Here is a 23,365-nt window from a genome sequence, read left to right on the forward strand (position 1 = left end):
TGGCGACGAGGTGAAGGTCAGGAAAGGAATCCATTAGACGTTTCAGGGCAGATAAGGCCCGACCATGGCATGACCGTGAAAACCCCACACTTTCAAACTTGAAGCCGAAGTTTTCATTGTTAATTGGACTCACTTGTTAGCGCCTTTGAAGCGTCTTGCTTCAATTGTGGCGATGGCGAAGCAAATTAACTGGTAAGCCCTTGCATCCCATTGGACCAAGGAAGAGACCCATTTTGATGAAAATGCGGATGTCCGCGGATTTAGAAATATCGGAGTATAAGACTAAAGCGTGTTACTTAGATGACACATTTTTTATTAGCCTGGGAAATGGAGCAATTTTTATGATAGTCCATGACTTTTGGCAGTGGTAAAAAAATATTTTAATAATATTTTTTATATAATTAAGAAAAGTCGATACATATGGTTTTTAAAACTTCAATCATGAAAGATAAAAATGTTTTCAAAAATTAATTTGCAATGTTTTTTTACAATATGTTAAATAATATTCAATAAACGTAACATTTAAATTCTGTCTCAAAAAAAAGAGCTCCAACAAAATTGCCTATACAAAACAACTCACTCCACAATATATATGAAACTATAAAAACTTTCAGCGTTAAATCATGCTTAAAAAGATAATAACTCCAGTAACACTATGACTTCATTGAATCAATATCTTGGATGTATAAAGCAATGCTGTGGAAAAAAGGGGTGGAAAAAGTATCGTGGTTTTTTAGAAGTCATAAAATTGAGAGTTTGATTATAATTAATTATAAAAATATAATTTCGTTAAATATAAGTCTTAAAATGTTAATAATTTGCAAGATTTTTTAATAATAAGATATCTCAATGTATTTTTTTATAAATAATGAAAGTATAACCTTTAATTTTTTTTTATTCTTTCATAAGCTTATTTAACCCTTTGATAAATTGCATGCCTAGATCTGATTTATGCAAAATATGGTTGCACTTCAAGGTTTGTTATGTCGCAAGGTTATATACATATAGTTTAATGAATAACGAACAATACCATAAACTTTCTAATTTAAAAATAAATATTATTTCAAAATGCCAATAGTATCTTTTTAAAAAAAGTGTGTTTTTATTAAATATATTAAGAAATATATACCAATATATAATACAAAAAATCAATACCGCATAATCATGTATAGTTAAATTATTTATTATTGTATTTTAAGTTTCGTTTTAAAATTTAAAAAAAAATTGTATTTAAAATGGGATATAGTAATTAGGGCGAACTTTTTTTAGAATTTAATATTTTTATTACTCGTTCTTATTTTTTAATGTTATTTTATTTTTTTGGCCCAGAACTGACAAGTTTAACTACATGTTATCCATAGCGTGCACCACTGCCGTTACCGGTAATGAGGCCCTAAGAGTCCAATCCTTATGGGTGGGCACCCAGCTTTTAACGGCGTGTTTTAATGTTATTGGAGATGCATTAGTATTTCTCCTGAGCGCTCAGGGAGTTGGCTGGCAGGCATTGCATTGCACTACATGCATTGCGTTTCATCCTAGTAACAGCACCACCCCCCAGGGTGTTTATGCTGCCTCAGTCGTAGACTTGGTTTTCGGACTCCAGGAGAGGTGTTCTCTGCTGTGCTTTGTTCGTCCTACTTCAGACGGGCAGCTCGAAAGGTCACTTCCCCTCAAGGGTTTGGGTTTTAAGAAGGGTACCTTTCTCTCCAACACTGATGGATGGCGTGCGTCCAGCGTATGGTGGACTGGCGCCCATTTGCCCAGAACTATCGTTCACTTTTAGAACATTTGTTTAAGAATTTATTCTGGTATAGACCTTTTGCCTTGTTTCTATTTTGAGATTTGTTGAGTTCGCCAATAATATTCTAGATGCTTTATATGAAAAACAAACAGTGGTGTAATTTTCGAATTAAAAATCCCAACATTTTAGAAAATAGCACATATTTTATTAATGAATTAAGGGCTTCATGTATTTGAAAAGTATTTATAAATAAGGGCATCTAAAGATACATATGTAAATATCAATATCAAGCAATATATTCATTTGATGTTTATAAAAAACATCTGTTATTACAATTATTCTGTCGAAACTACGTAATCATTTCAATGAAATGTATCGTAAGGACCTGCTAAAAGCTTATAAAACTAATTGCTTGAGTTGGACTTCCTAAGAAAGATTTTTTCATCGGCGTTATACAAAAAATTAAGTATCTGAGTGGATATCCAATAAACGCGTTTAAAGCACTTAAAAAATAGGTTGCTATTCTGCAATGCAATGTCACTAGTATTTTGAATGTATTTTCAGCTTACCATCGTTTAAATTGTAAGTTCCCGGATCATAATTTGTAAAATCATCATTGACTGCATCTATCCCGTATTCATATTTTTTTTGTTTGCCTATGTTGCATTAATGCCTACATCAAGCTCAAAAAGTAAACAATGTCTAATATTCTATGTAATTGTATTTGTTTCATATAAAAAAATCACAAGAGTCTTCGCGTGCTAAGATTATGAAAAAAAATCCAGACAGAAGTTAAAACATATGTTATTAGTTGGTGTTAGCTCTATGGTTATAGGACATTATTTATGCATCAACCTTTATAATAGACTAGTATACTTGTTACACATGTATGTGTTTTAATCTTTTAGACAAAAATGCTATTTATATATTATATTTATAATACCGATACCGCAGTTTTATTATTTTTCAAATAACATAGATAAAATCGACCTTGCTTCAGTCGTCCGTGTATTGTCTAGTCCTCGGGCTGCGTCTAGACCGCAGACCTTGGCATTGGCTGCCCTGCTGAGTTTTTTCCTCAATTTCAATGGAAACAGCGACCGGACGGCGACCGTTATCTACTTAAGATATTGCTGCGCTAATTTAAGACCATTAAAAATGCGACCAGATAGAGACAACGTTCTAGAGGCGTCAACGATCAAACTCGGCCCGAATGTTATGCCAATGTTTATGTATGTACATGTGTATCTATAGTCTTGACGTCAGCAGCTGAGCTACACCTTGGCCTTAGCACGCTATCGCGATGAGGCATCAACGCTGAAGGAAATTGTAGTAAACTTTCACGGCCATAAGCTCTGCGGATGTGCGGCCATTTCACGAAAGCTCTGCTAACCACGGACACGCTGTAATTTGTGACCATAAACCGACACGGTTATAAAATCAGCCCCAAATCTGACATAATCATAATGATATTAAATTTGTATATTTATTTATTAGAAGTATTCTAGATAGAATCTAACAGAAAAAAATAAAGTGAAATGTTGTAATCTAAATGTCTTTAAAGATCTCTCGAGTGTATGAGTTTTAGCGACACCTTTTGTATATTGCCTACGAGCGGCTTTGACAAATGGTTATTAGGTATATTTTGACCAATTAAACCGTATGGTGAATTCATCTTCATAAACGCAATTGTCATATGAAACGGGTATATGTATTCGTACAGTGACTTTACAGCCTTTTATGTGAATAAATGAGAACAAAAGTTATTGTCTCAAACATGAAAATGCCATTTAATTTCTTAACTGCGCGTTTGAATCAATGAAATATTTGGATCAGATTTAAAAACCATTATTAAATTTTTGATTGAGTAATGGTTTTAAGAAAGTTAATGGTATCTTAAATCGTATACTGTTATTTATTTAATTTTCTATGTCATCTGTGGAGATTTTTTCTTTTGGGTTTTACCATACCGCGTTTTGTTTAAATGGTGATTTCTAAAGAGGAATTGTGCAGAATTCTTTACAATATTAAAAATAGTTATAAATGGTAATTAAAAAACAAACATTTTTCGTAGCAATAATAAAAAATGCTATAATTACCATTGTCTTGTCTGTTTCCTGTGTATATATTGTAGGATCGACAATATATTATAAATTAATAAGTCGTTCAAATATGAAAAATCAATATACCCATACTAATGTACATATTTATGCCACAAGCGGATGGATTCAGGGTCATTTTACCATATCCGCAAAACCGTGTGCACATCTTACCGTGGGGACTTTTTGCTGTGTACTGTGTTTTAATGTGAGAACTTTTCACCGTGCGACATTTTACCGTGTAAAAAATATTATGTGATTAATGAAATCATAACAAGGTCAGTGAACCATTCGTTCGGGAAATTCGGCAAGATTCGAAGATAAAGCAATTACAACGCAACACACGAGTCATCAGCTATTGGCAGAAGGTTGTACAGGATTGAGAGCAGCAGTCATCGATATGCCAAATAATTCTAATGTAGAAAAAAATATATTATAAAAGACAAAAATGTAAATATTAACAGAAATAAAAATAGGTTATTACAAAATTTTCAATTATATTATTTTAAAAAATCTTTAGAATCTTTTTTAATGCTTTTTTTATTATTTTTTGCTGTTGTTTTCTATTTTAATAATAAAGTAAACGAACAAAACAAAAATTGTTAAGTTTTTTTTTTGTTATTTTAGCATTATTAATATTTCTTATTTGTGTTTTGTTTACACGTTCCTTAATTTATTTATTTTTTTGTATTTTTAAATAAAATAATTGAAAATTTTGTAGTTGTAATAGCTCTATTTTTTATCGATTGAAAACTTTTAGTGGCTTCGATTCTTGCTGAGTTTTCGGAATGATTGTGTTCACTGACTCGTTTTGTTAGGTTTTCATTAATCACGTTAAATAGAGTCCACACGGTAAAAAAAAGTCGCGCGGTAAAAAGTCCCCACGGTAAGATGTACACGGTAATACGTAACAACAAAAAATGTTTTTTTTTACTATTTTTCTGTTCTTTTAGTAGTTCTGTTTGGATATTACAGGAATTTAAATAAGATTATCAATCATTTTTTAATAATCAAATGCAAACCATGAAACAATCTAGCACAATTTAAAGTTTTCATTTCAAACATTTCAAAATTGCTACGCCAGATTTTAAATTTTTTTTCTTAACAAATGCTATTGCTTGATTTTATAAAACTATTTTACCACTAAGCTAACGCCAGCTTCTATTCTTATTATAGAAAGCGAAAATTTAACGAGCCAGTTAAGGATATTTTTAGATGGTAATATATAAAGTTTTTCACATTATATCAATACTTTTCACGCAATAAATCCAATATAGATTTTTAACGTGGTTATATATTATATTTAGATATGACAGATCAAATTGACAACACAGCAAAAAAACTGTTTATTTGTAATATCAGTATTTTATGAACGATGGTTAATTATGCAAGTACTCTAAATTGCCAAATGGATTAAAACGTTTTATCATGATAAACTTATTGTTACTGATGATTATCGATACATTAACAAACCAACGTTACTTTCGTTAAGTAGCAACGGTTTTTGTTTCTGTATACACATACAATAAATCAGTGAAAACACTGGTTCCAATATTTTATTACTTGATTTAATATACAAACAATTTATTAAATAACAAAATTGTTACCAATTATTTCATTTATAAATTATTTTACAATCAATACATCATTTTCGCAATCATATACTTTTTTTATATTCCTCTAAAAATAAATGTACTTCATAAATTATTAGTTAATAACTCGATGCGTCTCTCACCATGTCTTCCTCTTATGTGATCAAGTTTCACATTTTTATAATGCTGGTTAGACTGCTTTCGCTTCTTGGACACACTCACGCAATGTGTTTACGCATTAAAATAGAAACGCTTAAATGGCCACTTCGGCCACGAGCAAGCCAAAATGTATTGTCTAGCTAACATAATGATAAGAAAACAAAATTATCTTTGTCTTATCGTCTAAAAGCTAGCATCTTTTCAAAACAAAGTGTAGTTTTTTAGCGGTACTAATTAACGTCTTAGGACGGGTTTGCTATTAGGTAAAATATTTTCAATATTAACGCAATTGCTTAGTCTCGCGATCTCTCTTTTATTGTAGTAAAAAACTGTGAGTGGTCATACTTTCGATACTTTTAATTTGTTTTTTACGGCTGATCTCAAAATTATAACAAATAGTGCAGGTGGTTGAAACCCCACAAATTAAAAGAAATATTGAATCGTTACTCACGGGTTTTAATAATCATAAATCGACGCAGCTCTAAAACATAACTGAACTTTTTTCCTATACGCATGGTAAAAACAACGAAATTTGAGCACACTGCCAGAAATAGATATTAATGATAAAAGACTAATGATATGACGGTAAAATTTCTTTTAAAGAGCAATTAGCGCGTTTAAAACAGATTGTGGACTGGCATATGTTCCAATAATAAGATAAAAACGGGATTTCAGTAACGTACAAATCATGCATATTTGGTAAATGAGAGACAATTCAGAAAATCTCTTTTTATTTCCCTAATAATAAATAAGCCGGAACATCACCACATGTAGATTTCCAGCTCACGGAAAATCAATATAAACGAGCCCAGACCTTTAGATTGAGAAAATCAGTCTTTTAACTTCGATCGTTAGATTTGGTCCAGACAGGCTGTCATCTAGAGTCGCTAGGAGCTAAATAGAGCTTCGAAAAGACAGTGCCACGACACTAACGATATATCACGAATGTACGCTTTCATTGGTATCGTACATTTTTGGTAGAAAACTAAATATGTAGCATATTTTAGTGTGTAGTTTATGGTACTTCTTCATTGTAGCAGAAATTTTGTTCAGTGTAATATTCTTATAGCTCTATAAATTTACCACTCATTTCTTGACGTCCAGTTTATACACTAAAAAATAAATGTACAGAATTAGGAATTAGTAGGCGTAGGTTTTTCGCGTACATAATATATTGAGCATGAGTTACAAAGTAGCAAAAGGGTGACTAGTATAGCATTTATTAGAACAACCGTGTCTATAATTATACCATTAATTAATAAGATATTAATTCCGTAAAGAGTTGCATGCAGCTTTCAATGCTCGCACAAGTCACCCAACTCCCACGATTAAATTAAATTTAGCTGTGGACAAAAATAACTGAGAGAAATAATTATTATTCATAATACAACAAATATTATCGAAGTAAAAAAAATAATCAGAGTTTCTACATATTTTTGTAACAAATTGCATGATAATAAATGTTTCTGACGTACTATGAAAGCCATTAACTACTTTTCATACTTTTATTTTTTTCGTTGCACACACTCTGACGTAGTATCTTTTAAATGGTTTTTAAAAATAAAAGCGGTTAATTATACCTATGCACGAAACATATATACAGTACAATGCACTATGTATGAAATTTTAACACATAGCACGGAAAATATTTGTAGTATATAAATAAACATACGATGCATTATTCATATGAGTTAAAAATATTTTATTCACTAAAATAGTTTTATAAATATGTTTGAGTATTTCTAATTAAATTTGCATTATAGTCTCATTTAAGCTGCCATTGAATTTGTGACAATAGTCGGAATAAAATTGCAAAAGGGTAAAAATGCTGAATAATTTTTTATTATATATTTTTTCTTTGTGTTGCCAATAAAAAGGTTCTTATCAGTATTAATCAAGCTCTCTGTGGTTTTCACCTACATAGGTATACAAAGTCGATTTTTTCCCCATGAATAGACACCGCTAATGTAATGCGTATCAAAACACCAGCATTTCGCAATTCAAAGCTGAAAACTTTTCGGGAAATTCGTTTTGTGGAATTGAATCGAGTTGCGTACCAGGGCTCGGCGTACACCATTAATTCTTTTATTTGCAATTCAGGTCAGATATGACAGGTGAAAATTTTGGATTCCAATGTGTTAACATAAACTTCCCTGTCAAGTGTTTGTCGATAAAGTTAACAACAGTGGACGTACATTTTATCTAAATGAAATAAATTAATTGGTATTGACTTTATGAATATATTCATTATTAAAAATCAATTCTGATAAATTTAGAAACACAAAACAGTATTTAAAATATATATTTCTCTATAAAACTATATATCATCCATCTGTGACGTCAAGAATCAATATCAGATACGTCTGTTTTCATTGGTTGTATGTTTCTGCATTTATAGTAAATATACAATAAAGTAAAGCCGCAATAATGGATAACATAGGGGACACCATTAATTTGCAAATTAATTCGATTAACGACTTGTACAAGGGATGCAATAACTAAATTTTTTAATTCAAATTTAATTTTATATATAGAGATCAAATTTTATAAATTGGACACTGCACTTAAAATCTGATCCTTTGAGAAGCTTTATTTAATCTTTTATCGTGTTTAAAAATAGGATTAGTTTGAATACAGTTAATGAATTTTTGCCGGGAATTGAGTAAAACAGTTAATCAGCTTATTTCTAGTTTTAAATGGATTGGAACATTTAGAAGCAAAAAAATGTTTAATAAACAAATGTACATATATGCTTTACATCGATGTTTTAGATCTATTGATTTCTTTTCAATATAAAATCGAAATTAGAATTTTAAGTTTTTAGCAGTATTATCTTTGATATTTAATTTTCGCATTACTTTGCTGAAGCCGATTTATTTTCTACGGCTGAAATCTGAGCGGAATTCTGGTAATAGTGACGTGACGGTGGCGTAAAGCAACATACATCTTTGGTGGACCTCGACGGGAAGACGACGATCGGCGGCGCCTCCTCCGCCGATGATTCGCATCATTCAATAACATGTAAGTAATTTTATATAGCTTCAATAACTGTCTAATGCAGCGGCCAAATCTGTGTATAATTGCCACCCGCCGCCATATGTTCGCCAACACTTCAAATGCAACGATGTCCCAAAAAAAGTTGCTTACCAAAAATTAAGAAGCCAACGGTATCTACCAGAAAGTGTACTGCGTATAAAGATGAGTGTCTATAAATATATAAGGTCCCGTTATTGTAGTGTTTTTAGAATAATTCATTAGTTAATTTAGCAAAAAAATTACTGATTTTAGGTCTCGTTGCAAATATGTTTGCATAGAAACGTGTGATCTGGCATTGTATTGGTGAAACACATTGTCTTTCATATATGTACAATAGTAAATTGTTTATCGGCAAATATACAAATGTCATGCTTTTAAAACATAAACGCTATTCTCCAGGTGTCATTGTTAGAGTTTTCAACAATAACATTGTCTAGGAAACTTAACTTATATTAATGCAGAATTTCAGTAAAATAATACATATTGTGCTCATTTAACTCATTGCGTACGGTGTGCACAAATTTGTGCGTTTCAGAAACCTTCCGTTGCGTCGGTGTGCACAAATTTGTGCGTTTCGTCATTTTAACTTCATACGAAAAAAACCCACGTAAACTGCGTATTTACTGTAACGTATTTATTTAGGGATTTACCTACAGATGTTACTAATATCATATTAACTAAAAATAGTTCAAAAAAGTAGAAATTCTAAATTCCAGAGGCTCAAAACTCGGGTAAAATAAATTCGTTTCAAGATGTATGTTTACATATATATATACAATTTTTTTCTATGGAATTATCTCACATATTATTTATTAGAAATAGTGAAATCACTCAATACCAAATTGCGAATCACATATCAATAATATATAAATATATTTAATTAATTTTTAACACTTAACGGTCGATTTACGCGGCGATATTCGCAAGACACCCAACCGTCCAATTTCGAACAAATGTAACGTTTCCGTTAGGCTAAGCGCACGCGGTTAAAAAAAAAATGTTAACGAAAAACCCCACCTTATCGGTTTGATTCAGGTAAAGATGGTAATTTTTTTAGAGATATGTTTCTTAAAATTCTTATCTACAAAATTACAAAATACCCAAAATATTCAAATGTAACCGCATAAAAAAAAGAAATGTTGAGCTAGACCTAATATCTAAGTACATATTATCAACCCGAAGCATTATAACAAAATAATCAGTGATTCTCAACTTTTAATTGCGTTAATTTATTTTACAACTTTTTGCATTATTATATATATAAGATGGTAATTTTTTTAGAGATATTTTTCTTGAAATTCTTATCTACAAAATTACAAAAAACCCAAAATATTCAAAGGTAACGGCATAAAAAAAAGAAATGTTGAGCTAGACCTAATATTTAAGTACATATTATCAACCCGAAGCATTATAACAAAATAATCAGTGATTCTCAACTTTTAATTGCGTTAATTTATTTTACAACTTTTTGCATTATTATATTTTGTTAGGTTTACAATATATTTTTGTAATGCTTATTTATTTCGTACTCCTTCATTTATTGATACTATTTTCTAAGAAATAAATTACAGTTAATCAAATTCATATTTTTATAATATAAAATATAATGTTTTTTATTTATCATTATTTTCTGTTATATATATGTATGTAGAGGTATCGTGGGCATTTAAATGCAGATTCCTCAACCCCAAATGTGATATTTTATAATATTTAGACCTGAAATGATCCCGATCTGTTCAAATTAAATAAACTGTTCTCAACATGTTTTCAATTACCAACACATTGAATACCGGGCATTATTCCTAAAAATGGAGCGTGCGGCGGGGATTATTTGCGAAAATTAGGACTTTAATTGATTTGTGTAACTATCCAAGCACATTGGTGGTTCGAGTCTTTATTGGATGCGAAGTATACAGTAAGTGCGCGTTTTTCATTATTTTAACACATTGCGTACCGTGTGGTAAAAATACAAAAAGTGGTAAATATATAATATTAAAGCAATAAAATGTTGAGAATCACTGATAATTTTTAATTATATTAATTATACTATATAAAATAATAATACATAAATTATAACAGAAATATAAATTAATAATACATAAACAATAAAAGATTACATTTAGCCATAGGCAAACGTTACGTTTGTTCGAAATTGGACAGTTGGGTGTCGTGCAAATATCGCTGCGTAACTTGACCGTCAAGTGTTAAAATTTTTGAATTGATTGTATAGGTCACAAAATTAGATATTTTCAGTTTTTATTATATACAACAGTATTTTATCATCATTTTATTATTATCTTTCTTGTTTTTATTCAAAAATATATATATTTGGTTATTCTAAACTAAAAATTATATTTTATTTTATTGGTACGCGATCCACAGTTTGACGTTTACTGATTTTATCATTGCGAATACAAAAAACCGATCATCATAAATCTGTTTTTAAAATTTGACGTTAAAACGTTGACTAATTAAAGAGTTACGATGTTTTAAAAAAAATAAGTTTGTATCCTAATTTTCGCAAATAATCCCCGCCGCACGGCTCCATTTTTAGGAATAATGCCCAGTATTCAATGTGTTAAAGGTGTGGAAAGGACTCATTTATAGTAGCAGACAACACAAATATTTATGGTGGTCACCCTCAAGTGTTTCAAACATTTTTTTCTGTCCAGAGGCGAACCAAATAAAGCGTTAATTTCGCCTTCAGCGCAATTGATAAAAATAATTCCTCATTTTACAGACTAAATTTTAGTATAGTTGTATATTTCCGATAAACGGGCATATAAACAGCAAATCGAATCGTAATAGAAACGTAGTAACAATCACCCTTACATAATAATTTATTAATTTATATATTATATCTTTCATTTTAGCCCAATTCGTTACAACGATGTAAACACGATCAATAACTAATAAGTAAGTAGTGAAACACCAGACTGAAAATGAAGTCTGTAAATCAGTGACATATATGTTATTATTAAAAAACTATAAATACAGTTTACAATCAATAGATGTCACTATTCACGATCAATCTCGATTATATTTTAATTATTGAAATTTGAAAAAATTAAGAAAACCTCATCGATGATAATCTATCGGAACTATAATTATATAATAATCACTAATTCTCATCTCTTAGACACGATAACAATTAAAAACAGTAGGGTTATGAAGTGTACAAAATAAAAATTATAGGTACATTTAAAAATGGCAATTTTAATAAGAAATTTGTAATCAACATAGGCAAATCATTAGGATTAATACAGGATGATCTAATTTGAGTTTCCTATGTTGGCAACACTGTAAGTAAATCAGACAGCTGTCAACAATCACGCGGGTTCAAAGTGGCATATATTAGTTTGCAACAACACATTAACTAAATGGATCGCTTAACCACATCTCAACGCATCGAAAGAATTGGCTGCTGTAATAAGTCTAGGGGCGGCCATTTAATGGATAATTTTTTTCATATTATTGAAACACATCAAATGTTTTATTATTAAATAAAAATCATGAAATTTATTATAAAAAAAAGTTCGGAAATTGAAGTTAGATCACCTTTTATAATCTCTGTGATTAAACTTGTGTTGTCAAGCTGTTAACGAGTCAAAGTTTGAGGTTCAAGCCCTTGTGAAACAGACCAAGGTATTGTGAACCTGAGAAAAGCCATCTATCTGATCTATTCCACTAATGGTGAAATATAATTGGAAGATCAGAGACCTCGACCGAACAATAATTCATGAACATGAGTCATAATAATGCTTGCTGTGGTTTGAAAGCTGAGGTCGCAACATTTAATTCTTTCCTTTAAATGTTTTTTAATTAACTAAAGGCCTTATATTTTTTACAAAAAAGTATAGATATATGTATGTTATATAAATTTAAATAATAAAATATAATACATTTAAATGTAAATAACGTAAGTGTGTTGTGCCCAATTATTAAATTATCCATTTATTATTAATTGCGTATATTATAAATTATTTGGTATGTTATTGATTTGACCGAAAATAATTAATAGATAATTGAAATATATATAAATAAACCTTAAATACAGACCGTATCGACGAAAAAGATTAAACGCTGAACTTTACGCAGTTAAAATGGCAATTAAACGAAAACCTAGGCGAGCTTAATGGAATTACCTCATGCAATTTGTGAAATTAATTTTTTATCTACGTAGCAAATTAAAAATACATAAACCTTCTGGACAAAATATTAAGTCTACAATTTATATTGCAAAAAAATATAGTTTTTATAAGGATCAATAGTTGAACCTTGACCTATGATAATAATATTTGAGTGCGTTTATATTAAAAACACATTAATCGGATAGTTAAATTCTGATTTGAGTATAATACCCTATGTATTAATGGACAAAATAATTTGTAAGTTTCTTTTCGTCAATTTTTTTTTAATTTTAAATAACGAAATTAGGTGCATTAATAGCTTTGTAATAAAACACTGGTTTTATATTAGTAAATGCGCTTTTACGATCGGTTGTTATTATTATTGTTATTATTATATTTGCGAGTTAAAGCTTTCAAGTCACGATTACCCTTTGCAGCATTGGTCGGTATACATAATTCATTGCATGGTTGTTCAGGTCTTGGGATGTCTTATATTTTAAATGGGTCACATGCAATCTAAAATTTTAATTATAGAAAAAATATGTTAATTAATTAAAAACAATATACTTAAAATATTAAAAATCTAAGTCCATCTCAATATAAAACTACTTTACCGTATACATTTCCCATTAAAATCGCACGATAAAAAAGAGTGATTAACATACTAATATTTATTATATATAAATCATACTTAATGATATCGTATGTGTAATTATTTAATGTTTCTATAAGTATGTTACAAATACAGTTATTCGCAATTGTAGAACAAACATAAATCGTTGAGCTTGAGCTTAAAATATCGATTCATTTTACAGTATGAAAATCGCGACCACTCATTCGAGTAATCAAGTAGTGGGTTATGTTATTTTTTATAATTTAATTTTATAAATGTATTCTTATAGTATTATATATCACGGTCACGACATTCACTACTTTATAAGGGTCAATATTCTTTTACAATTCTGGCGGAAATATGTCATTACTAAAGATCGATATTACTATAAATATATTTTATTGTCATTTTTTTCAGAACGTGTATGTCACATTGTTCGATCAACCTTTTTTACTGTATCGAATTATTTGACTGCAAAAACATGATACACGTTTGACATTTAAATAACACATAAAAGTATCTACATATAATTAATGGGATTATTATGATTAACGATAATGCTAATAAGATAAATACAATACTATTTAAAAATATAATAACTTAAATATTAATAATCAAAGTACTATTCATAATATGCTTATACATAGGTATTAGATTTGTAGCTTGACATTAGAATTTATATCTTAGCAATCTAACATGCCATGTAAACTTGGCGAAAATTTGATATTTATTCTGATTTTGGACTCAATATTAGTTTTATTGTATATGTTGTCTAGGATAAATTTTGTTGATTTCAATTATTAGATAAGTTGCCTTATACTGTGCTAATTACATTAAAAGTAATATTTTCTGATTTAAAATTTTGTATTATCAAATTATTTTATTTATATTTTTACAATATTTTAGAATAACTGTAGTTACGACCTTCGATCAGTTATAAAGCTTTTTATTAAAATTGACGCGTTGATCGTGAGTTAGGAACTCGACGCATAACGCGTTAAAAGCGCAATAAACAAAATGTCATTAGTGTTTACGATCCAAGGTTTGTTATGCTTACAAGTGAATTTTCTACGTGACGATCAGAAAATATAATAAGATTGAATTCAAGTATCCAACGGTCGTACGAGGCCTTTACATATTTTTTGTAAAGTGATATAAATTTCTGACTATTGACCTGAAAGACTTGAGTTCGAATTCTATATAAACCTTATTATTCTTAAATTTATGTCATGTTTGGAAGAGCAAAATTATTATATAAGTATAATTCAGATCGCTTTTCACAGACTTTACCATAGATGTTTACCTAGATTTTCCTAATCTCACTGATAAATATTGTGATGATTAATTAAAGCTAGGTCATAAATATTAGATATTAAATGAGCTACTTCAGCTCATAGAATATATCTTATGTGCTTAAAAAATACAAATAGTTTGTTTTACATTGTTTAAATTTTTGCGGTTATTTTTGGAATATTCTAAAAATTGCAGACAGAAATTAATAAATTAAATTATACGACGAGCAAGGAATCACCCCCCAGTTAGACCAAACGTATATAAGTGTATACATAGCACATATAATCAGAACTAGTTCCGCCAACACTTTCATTCGGAATTTACTCCCGATAAGAACTTCCATCAGTTATAAACGAGAATGCATACAAACTCACACCAAATTTACGCCAACCATCGAATGAAAATCGAGAAATCAGCTGATTTTCTCTTCACGCCAACCCTGGTTCAACTCGTTGGCCAAAATCCAGAACTCAACATGTTCCACAGAGATTTGGATTATTCAAATACAGACAATGCTACGAGAACTTCACATTATTATATAAACTACAAGTACTTCAAAATTGTTGCATTATAATATAAATGTATAACTAAATAGCGTTGCTTTACTCAAAATATTTTTTAAGAATGTAACCATATTGATTATTATGTTATATTTATTACAAATACTAGATTTTTTTTAAATGTAATTATGTAGTAATATCGTACTAAAAATATGTTTTTTTTTTATAAGTTTACAAATATATTAATCATTAGCCTTATACATTTGCACGTGGTGACTATTCGTCGGAGGGGAAAAATCCTTATCTTTCAAAATGTGCTTCCAAATTTTGTCGTTTGTCTACAATCGATTCATCTCCTAACGACCTAACGTATTGCGAAAAACTGTAACGATTTTTTCATTATTATTATTGTATATATTTATTCCAATAATGTAAAAATAAATTTAATTATTTATTTATTACAAATTATTTTAATAAATAAAAACGTTGATTAGATCTAATCTGACGATTTATAAACATATTTGCTACTACATTTATGATACGAACAGTGTATCAGATGCAGCAGTTAAATCTAACTAGAAATGGCATTGTTTACTATATTTTTTTAACGAAACATATAGTTCAATTAAATAATATAACAGAATACAAGAAAAAGTATTTTTGCGGTAAAATAAAAATAATTACCTATAAGGAGCAATCATAGGCATTTGTAATAAATTTTAGATTGAAAAGCTTATAATTATTTTTAAATGTATTAAAAGTGGCGATGAAAAACGCATATGCTTACAATAAAGAGTAACTGGTAATAAAGTTTAATGTTTATGAATTAAAAGGTGAAATGTTAAAATATATTGTACATAAATTAACTTATAGCTAAAATAAATATACTATATACAATACATAAAACACTAATTATGACAAAAAAACTTTAGACTTGTAAAATATAAACAGAAAATTAAGAACGGTTTGGTGTAATACTAATAAATGATTGATGTACCAATTAATTTTTTATTGTTATTATTTTTATATTTTTTATTATATATTTATGTAAGGAAAAATATAAATCTTATATTTTAATATTGAAGATATTGTTTTTTTTAGTATGGGAATTTTTTAATGCACTTGAAGCTACACAAGTATTGTCATTTTATAATATTAATTTAATAAAAATCATATAACAATTTATTAAAAAATACACAGGGATCACAACTTATGAAAAATAATTAAAAGCTTTAAAAAATCTTCAAGGGCGCAATTTTGGTTATTTTTATGGCGCCACAAAATTTATTATGTGCACATAAAAAATGCAAATACGAGTAATATAATTTCGTTTTCGTCCGCACTGATAGCATCGACAGCGTTGAACAGAATTTGCGATAATCAAGCGCAATCTAGTAAATATAATGATATGATAAAAATAGAAAGACTACTAAAATGTGTATACAAACATTGCGATCATTAATAAATATTTATTTATTCTTACCAGAGCAACAAAAATGCCCAATGTTGTATGGAGCGGGCGCGCGGAAGTCGGTGCATGTCCGCTGCCGCGCGCCGCGTTTCTCACTTTTGCACCCCTGAAATGAATAAATAAAATATTTAAAATTTGTAATTAAATGTAAAAATATATAATTTATTTATTAACATTTATATATATTGTGTGTATGTAAATTGATATAAGATATTAGACGACAGCTATGTCGTGCGATTGTTTCAAAAGACCTGTCAGTTGGATAAAATAGAACATTTTAATTTAATTTTTGCACTGTACTTAATTTGCATGAAACATAAAAATGCCCCTTCTTCGAATAATTTAAGTACTACAGTGTTGTTCGTAGCATAAATTAATGCAGCAAATTTAGCACCAATTAGTTAGCACATGAAGGGTTTTTTATAGTCGTAAATAATATACCTAATTAAATTTGCTTTTTTGCCATTATTAATAAAACATTTTTTCATACATTTACTAAATCAATCAAGTAGTATATTAAGTGTCAAGTTCATTTAGAGAACAACAATTGCTCTAATTGCATATTATTAACAAATCAAGATAAGTACAATTAGCATTTTTTTGTCACAAGTGACTTTGACATATCAATTGAGAAGTTTATAGAATAGTATTTGTTATTGTTGATTAATGAATATATCGTAAAAGCTTCTGAGCAATTAGCAAGTTTGTGAAACACAAATTGCTATTGATTGTTAGTGATGACACTTTAAGATTGATAACATTGATACCTATTATATTACACATTTTCAAGGACGGAAAATTACCATGAATTAATCGCTTTTAAGCAAATTATACATTGACATTGAGTTCGATTCGTAATTAACTATGGTTTGATATTATTTATTTATAATATACGATTTGATTGTTATTAATAATTGAACGATGTTTAGTATGGTTAAACCTTAATACATATTTTGCGTGTTTTATAAAACATACTGATACAAAAAGTTTTTTAACTACCTTTTATAGCTAATGAATGTATTTTATAGTGTTTTTTTACACGTGTTATATATAAAATAAATGTGCAGGTAAAATATTGTTATTTTTATCATATCTAATATTTACAATGTCAACATTATTTTTCCGTATACATCAGGTTCTCTTTATTTAGCTTTTTTATTCAGAGGTTAAATACGACCGCTCGACGATATGGATCTTTTATAATTTCCAGAACGTAAAAGCAGTATCTTGATGTTTAAACAAAATTTCGTCGGAATTTTTTATTCATAGTGTTCGGCATAATTTACACGTTTTCGCAAAACACGCAACGATCTCGTTTGGGACATTCCTTGTCGCGTGCATAATAGCAAAATTTTAAGGCCCATACATTTTTTTATCGAAAATCTTGTAATGGACACGATTTTTCATTATTATAAAAAAAAACTTTGCAAATAAAGTCAATATATCATTATAAAAATATTTGCTTTTGGTACCAAAATAAATCTAGCCTACTTCTCTATCTGTATTTTGATGTTTTTTTTAATCTCTTTCTTTAAAAAACTAATAAAATAATTTAATATACAATAAAGTTTACTTTTATATTAGTTAAATATTGCGAAAAAAAAACATTTTTTATACACAAAATAAAAAGTACGGTTCATAAATATATATATTTATATTTCATTAACGATAGTTTTACCTCAAACATGTCTGAATGGGATTTTAATTAAGTAAATTTTGATTTATGAAACATCAATCGTCAAACTGTAACTGGGGCATAATCTACACAAACATAGTAACACGACTCTTTATAATTGAATATTATATTTTTACTACAAATATTACAGTACTTTTGATCAATGTTTTATAAAAAGCAGAAGAATTTATCCATAATGGTTTTCGCGGGACATATTTTTTATAAATTTTGGAAATAGTATAAATCTCGTAATCTTTTATAATTATTAGAATTTCATATGATTTGCGGATCAGCAAAGCGCATGGTGATCCTCGAAATTATTTGAGAGAATGTGGAGATATACATATGTCAATACCAAAGTCAAAGTCAGTGAGAATTTTGTTTGGTGAGTAGTGCTGCATGTGTTCGACTTAGGTTTTCTGCTGTTTCTCCTGTTCATAAATAATATTATAGCGGCAATAAAAATTGCAATTTATTTCTTTACGCTAATGGCCTAAAAGGTTTTCGTGATATTTACATAAATATCGATTCCCTATCTCTGCAAAAAGACCTAGAGTCGTTATGGAGCTAGTCGGTTAATAATTGATTACCTTTCAGTGTGGATAAATGCCGTGTTTTGTAAATATAATATAAATATAGTCTTGGCAGAAATGTTTTAGCACAAAAGGTCAATGATTTGGGTACAAAATTTGGCATCCAAGTGGTTAAGATTAGCTGCAAGACAGTTTTTATACAGAACGCATACCACTTCAATAATCCATTGGCGATCCGCTTTCTGTGACAATTTAGTACGAAGTGTCCTAGAAGCTAAGTCAAATATATGTAGTTCTAGTGTGGCAAAGTACTCCTTATGGTTAGAGTTAATTCATCATCTATTACAAAAGAGAATAAGGAACATACTCATATTTGTAACATAGTGCTTTTATACTCGGTACCCGGGTGTAATTTTTATGACATGAAGCATTTTTTATAGTTGCTTAGGAACGGCGTCGATAATCCGTAGATTGAGTCACTACGTGAATCATGATCGTGTTCATTATTTTAGCCTGTACAAGCTAAGATCATAAGCTTCTCTATTTCGTACCATCCAGATCCTTAACACATATTTGTGCTTAGGTATAAAGATGTTTTTAGCGATAGCTATGATGGAAAAATTCAAAGGAAATTCTTCAGGTATCTCTAAGAAAGAGTGTGGAATGGACCATATTTGTACCCTAATGTTTTATACTGGACCCCTCTTATCAACCAAGTCACTTTTGAAGCTTTTTAATTTATCTGAGTATAATTTATATGAGTCGCCTACATTTTAAAACATAATATTTTTAATGTAATACTGTGTATACTATGGCGCATTGGGACAGCCTGAAGGACATAATTTAAGTTCAATAAATAAATATACATATATCTTTATTAAAATATACTTGTATTTTTTAATTATATCAATACAACTTAAGAAGAATAAGCACAGCTTTCAACACTAAAATATATATTTTAGAAAAAAAAATATTATTAAAAAAGTCTTTTCTGAAAAATGTGGCACCTTCAATTATTTTTTGGCATGGACCCTTCTAAATCATATTTAGCACATTTATATATATTACTGAACTTTTACTGACATAAACAATCGCCTGCTTTGTGTGTGGTCCTGCCTTTTTTCGCTATTAATTTATTATAAAGATTTACAGGATGCCCTAATTTTGTTTTAAATAAAAACAGTGCTATGTCAAAACTATTTTATTTGTTCAACTCAACAAAGTACGCTACAAGTGGAACAAAATTGGTATCAACAACCACTAAACTCTTATCGTTTCATGTGTGTTTTTATTTATCCCGACATTCTTTTTTTTAATACATATAAGATATTCTCTTTAGAATGTTCAAAATCTAATATGTATGACCTGGTTCGATTTTAATTAATCATCACGACATTACGATTAGGGAAGTTTTTGTAAACCTAATCTGTGATGATCAATCGAATTTTTAAGTATAATATATAATAATCATCAATTCCGATCTCCCAGATACGATAGAAAAAAAAACAAATAAACACCAAGGTTAATATAGTATTTGAAACCAGGTTTTTTCAGGTCAATAGTCAGCTACTTATATCACTTGTTTATCGTGCTTGTTATTGGGCTTTCGAAATCAAATAAAATCATCAAAAAACACAATAATATTTTCTAAATAAAAACAATGTGTGTTTTTCATTGAACCCCATTGAACCAACATAAGACATAGTGATGGAAGTTCTATATAGTAAATATTTTATTTATGTATAATACATATACATATATTCTAATTTGCGCACGCTCGGGTGATAAGCATAGATATATGTTTTTATTTTTTTAGTTTATTATAAATATATATAATTACCATTCTCAATTTTTATAGAAAATATTGTTATTTATTTTGTGTTATTAAATTTAAACGCGACTGCTAATCTAATTAATTCAATGGTTAAATATGTATATAAATTTTAATGATTAAAAAAATCTTTTAATTTTTAATATAAATACGATCTATCTTAAAAGAGCATTTGAATATTAAAATGTAAAATATTATACAAGTCATATTACAATCGTTTATTAAAAACATAAATATCATTTACTATAGGTACCTAGACTTATAAAAAAATATGATTATTTTATTGCCACTATATTTTGTCGAAAAATACTGGAGTAAAATTTGGAACTTTTTTCTTATTACAAACAAAAAAAAATTTTAAAATAGTAATTTGTAAAAATTTCAAGACGAATTAATAAAAAGTTACACAACTTTATAATAAAAGTTTATATCAAATTATTATATTCAGAGATTTATTTAATATGTATGTATATTTAATAGCCTAAAGAAAATATCAACTAATAATAATAATATAGTTGTTGATAATTATGTCTTAATTATATATTTATTTTTCAGAAATAATAACGTACGATATAATATTTTCTTGTATAGTAAATTTAGTTATTACAATTAATAGAATAAATGCTACTGAAGAAAACTTTAATATTGCACTGTTCTAATTTATTACATCCTTCAGAGTTAATAAAGGTTAAATAAATGCAAAACCTTGTATATTTTATAACATAAAATATAATAACAACAACTCGCCATAACATACTCACGGGACTGTATCAAACTCCAATTATCGCTTTGATGAAAATATTACTCAAGTTAAATTGTTTTATCCGCATTTTAATAATGCGGTAATTGACTATCCACGCACGGTTAACTTATAACTGAATTAATTAATCACTTAGCATTCAAATGAAAATCAGTTGAATCGCGTGATTTTTACTATTTATTAGAGGGTTTCGTCATCGTTCGGCAAATAATAAATGTGACCTGACATTTTTCCATAGAAAAATCGATCTAGACGCACACTCATATCCAACAAACTAAATTTTCATGGGAAACTAGTCGGTTCCATGCGAATAGTATAATTTCCAGAAGTTGCATGTCTGTCGCGAGTCGTATAAATTTTATTATGAATCACATAATATATAATATAATATCGAATATAAATATAGAGAATGAGAAAGCTCACCTTTAGTATGCGTAAATCGAAGCCAGAAATATAGTTAATTCGATGCTCGGCGATGATTCTCCATTTCGATGTTGTCATAGATATTAAATATTTAATTGATATTATTTAATAATTATAAATATTTATTATCACGAATGATCAGCGCATTTAATTAATTTTATGATTTAACTTTTATGTTTATTTTTAGAGAATAAACTATTTCGATGAACTGGATTATCCGCGTTTATATGATACAATAAAAATCGTCATATGTAATCGTTTATTGCAGTTTTTGATGTTTGTTTGTTCATAAAAAGTTTTGCAAACGGGCGCTAACGTGCCCAACGGGCACTTGCTGAGCCGCGACCCTTTCGACTGACCCAAGTTAAATGTTACGTACGCGCTGCAGTGTTAACCCTTTAACGAACCGAGGGGTTTTTAACACCAGCAGCGCGAAAAAAATTTGATATCGATTCGATTCAAATACGACGTGTATATATATATATATATATATATATATATATATATATATATATATATATATATATATATATATATATATATATATATATATATATATATATATATATATATATATATATATATGTATATATATATATATATATATATGTTTTACACGTGTATGTAATACATGTTTTCAATTTGAATAGGAATACTGAAAAAACTATAATAGTTAGTATCATCAGATAAATTCCAACTTAAAATAAAATTAGCTCAAACAGTACGTATTTAAAGTAAAAATTATTTTGGTATTCAGTTGGCAACACTGTAGCTTTTAAAACGCAACTAACGTCATGTGTTAAAAATTACCCTGGCTACTTCTAGTCAATCCAAGTGCGAGACTTAATAAAAATAAATCCTTAAAGAGTTAATTAACAAGTTTTTAATTTGTCTCTGCTATGAGCTAAAAATATGTATCACAATTATATTTTTAATTTAAGATAAAAGAAGTTTTAATAAAAAATTAAGCGGTTAGAAAAATATGTGTGGGTACAAATTTAAAACTACTGTTTCCAATATCATAATATAATATTCTTGATCAAGCGAAAAATATCTTTTCTCATATCAAATCGACCCTTCGTCTACGCGCGCATCTTCATAATCAGACGTCATCAAAAAGATTTAAGTTCCACGAAAACAGGGCAAATAAAAACTAATTCCTTTTTTAGTATAATGAAATAAAATAATCTATATTGGTTGAAAATATATCAATTAGATTAAAATATCTATATTTGCCTATGTGGATTCTGTAGACGCTGACACGTAGTATGTATGTACGTACAGAGTGTCAGAGATATTACTATACGTACGTAATTTATTACTATTTAAGACTGAAACTAAATTGTCAGTACGGTTAGAAAATATTTGAATTTATAATATATTACCGTTAAATGTAGGGTTTATTGCGGGTTAAAAATATCTAAGTGCTTACTTTTTTACGGTTACCATGCTATTTTTTATAATTGCTAATATTAATTAAGAGTTTAACTAGGACCTTCACTAAAATAA

General features: G+C 28.6%; 1 protein-coding gene across 5 annotated transcripts in view; it reads right to left on the minus strand.

The window, feature by feature from the left end:
- The window catches only part of alka (glycine receptor subunit alpha alkaliphile), a 52,885-nt gene that overhangs the window by 15,532 nt on the left and 13,988 nt on the right, over positions 1 to 23,365 (minus strand). For 4 of the 5 annotated variants that reach the window (XM_088201728.1, XM_088201727.1, XM_088201724.1 and 1 more), the window contains one exon: positions 16,647 to 16,740. In XM_088201728.1, the coding sequence (XP_088057854.1) occupies positions 16,647 to 16,702 (56 nt within the window). In that variant the 5' untranslated portion in view covers positions 16,703 to 16,740. Of the gene's footprint in view, positions 1 to 16,646; positions 16,741 to 21,856; positions 22,188 to 23,365 lie in introns of those variants that run through there. The other variant, XM_088201726.1, reaches the window with a different exon arrangement.

Source organism: Plectrocnemia conspersa, unplaced genomic scaffold (assembly GCF_051122295.1).
Source record: "Plectrocnemia conspersa isolate PC_06_02 unplaced genomic scaffold, ASM5112229v1 ptg000013l, whole genome shotgun sequence".
Lineage (NCBI taxonomy): Eukaryota > Metazoa > Arthropoda > Insecta > Trichoptera > Polycentropodidae > Plectrocnemia > Plectrocnemia conspersa.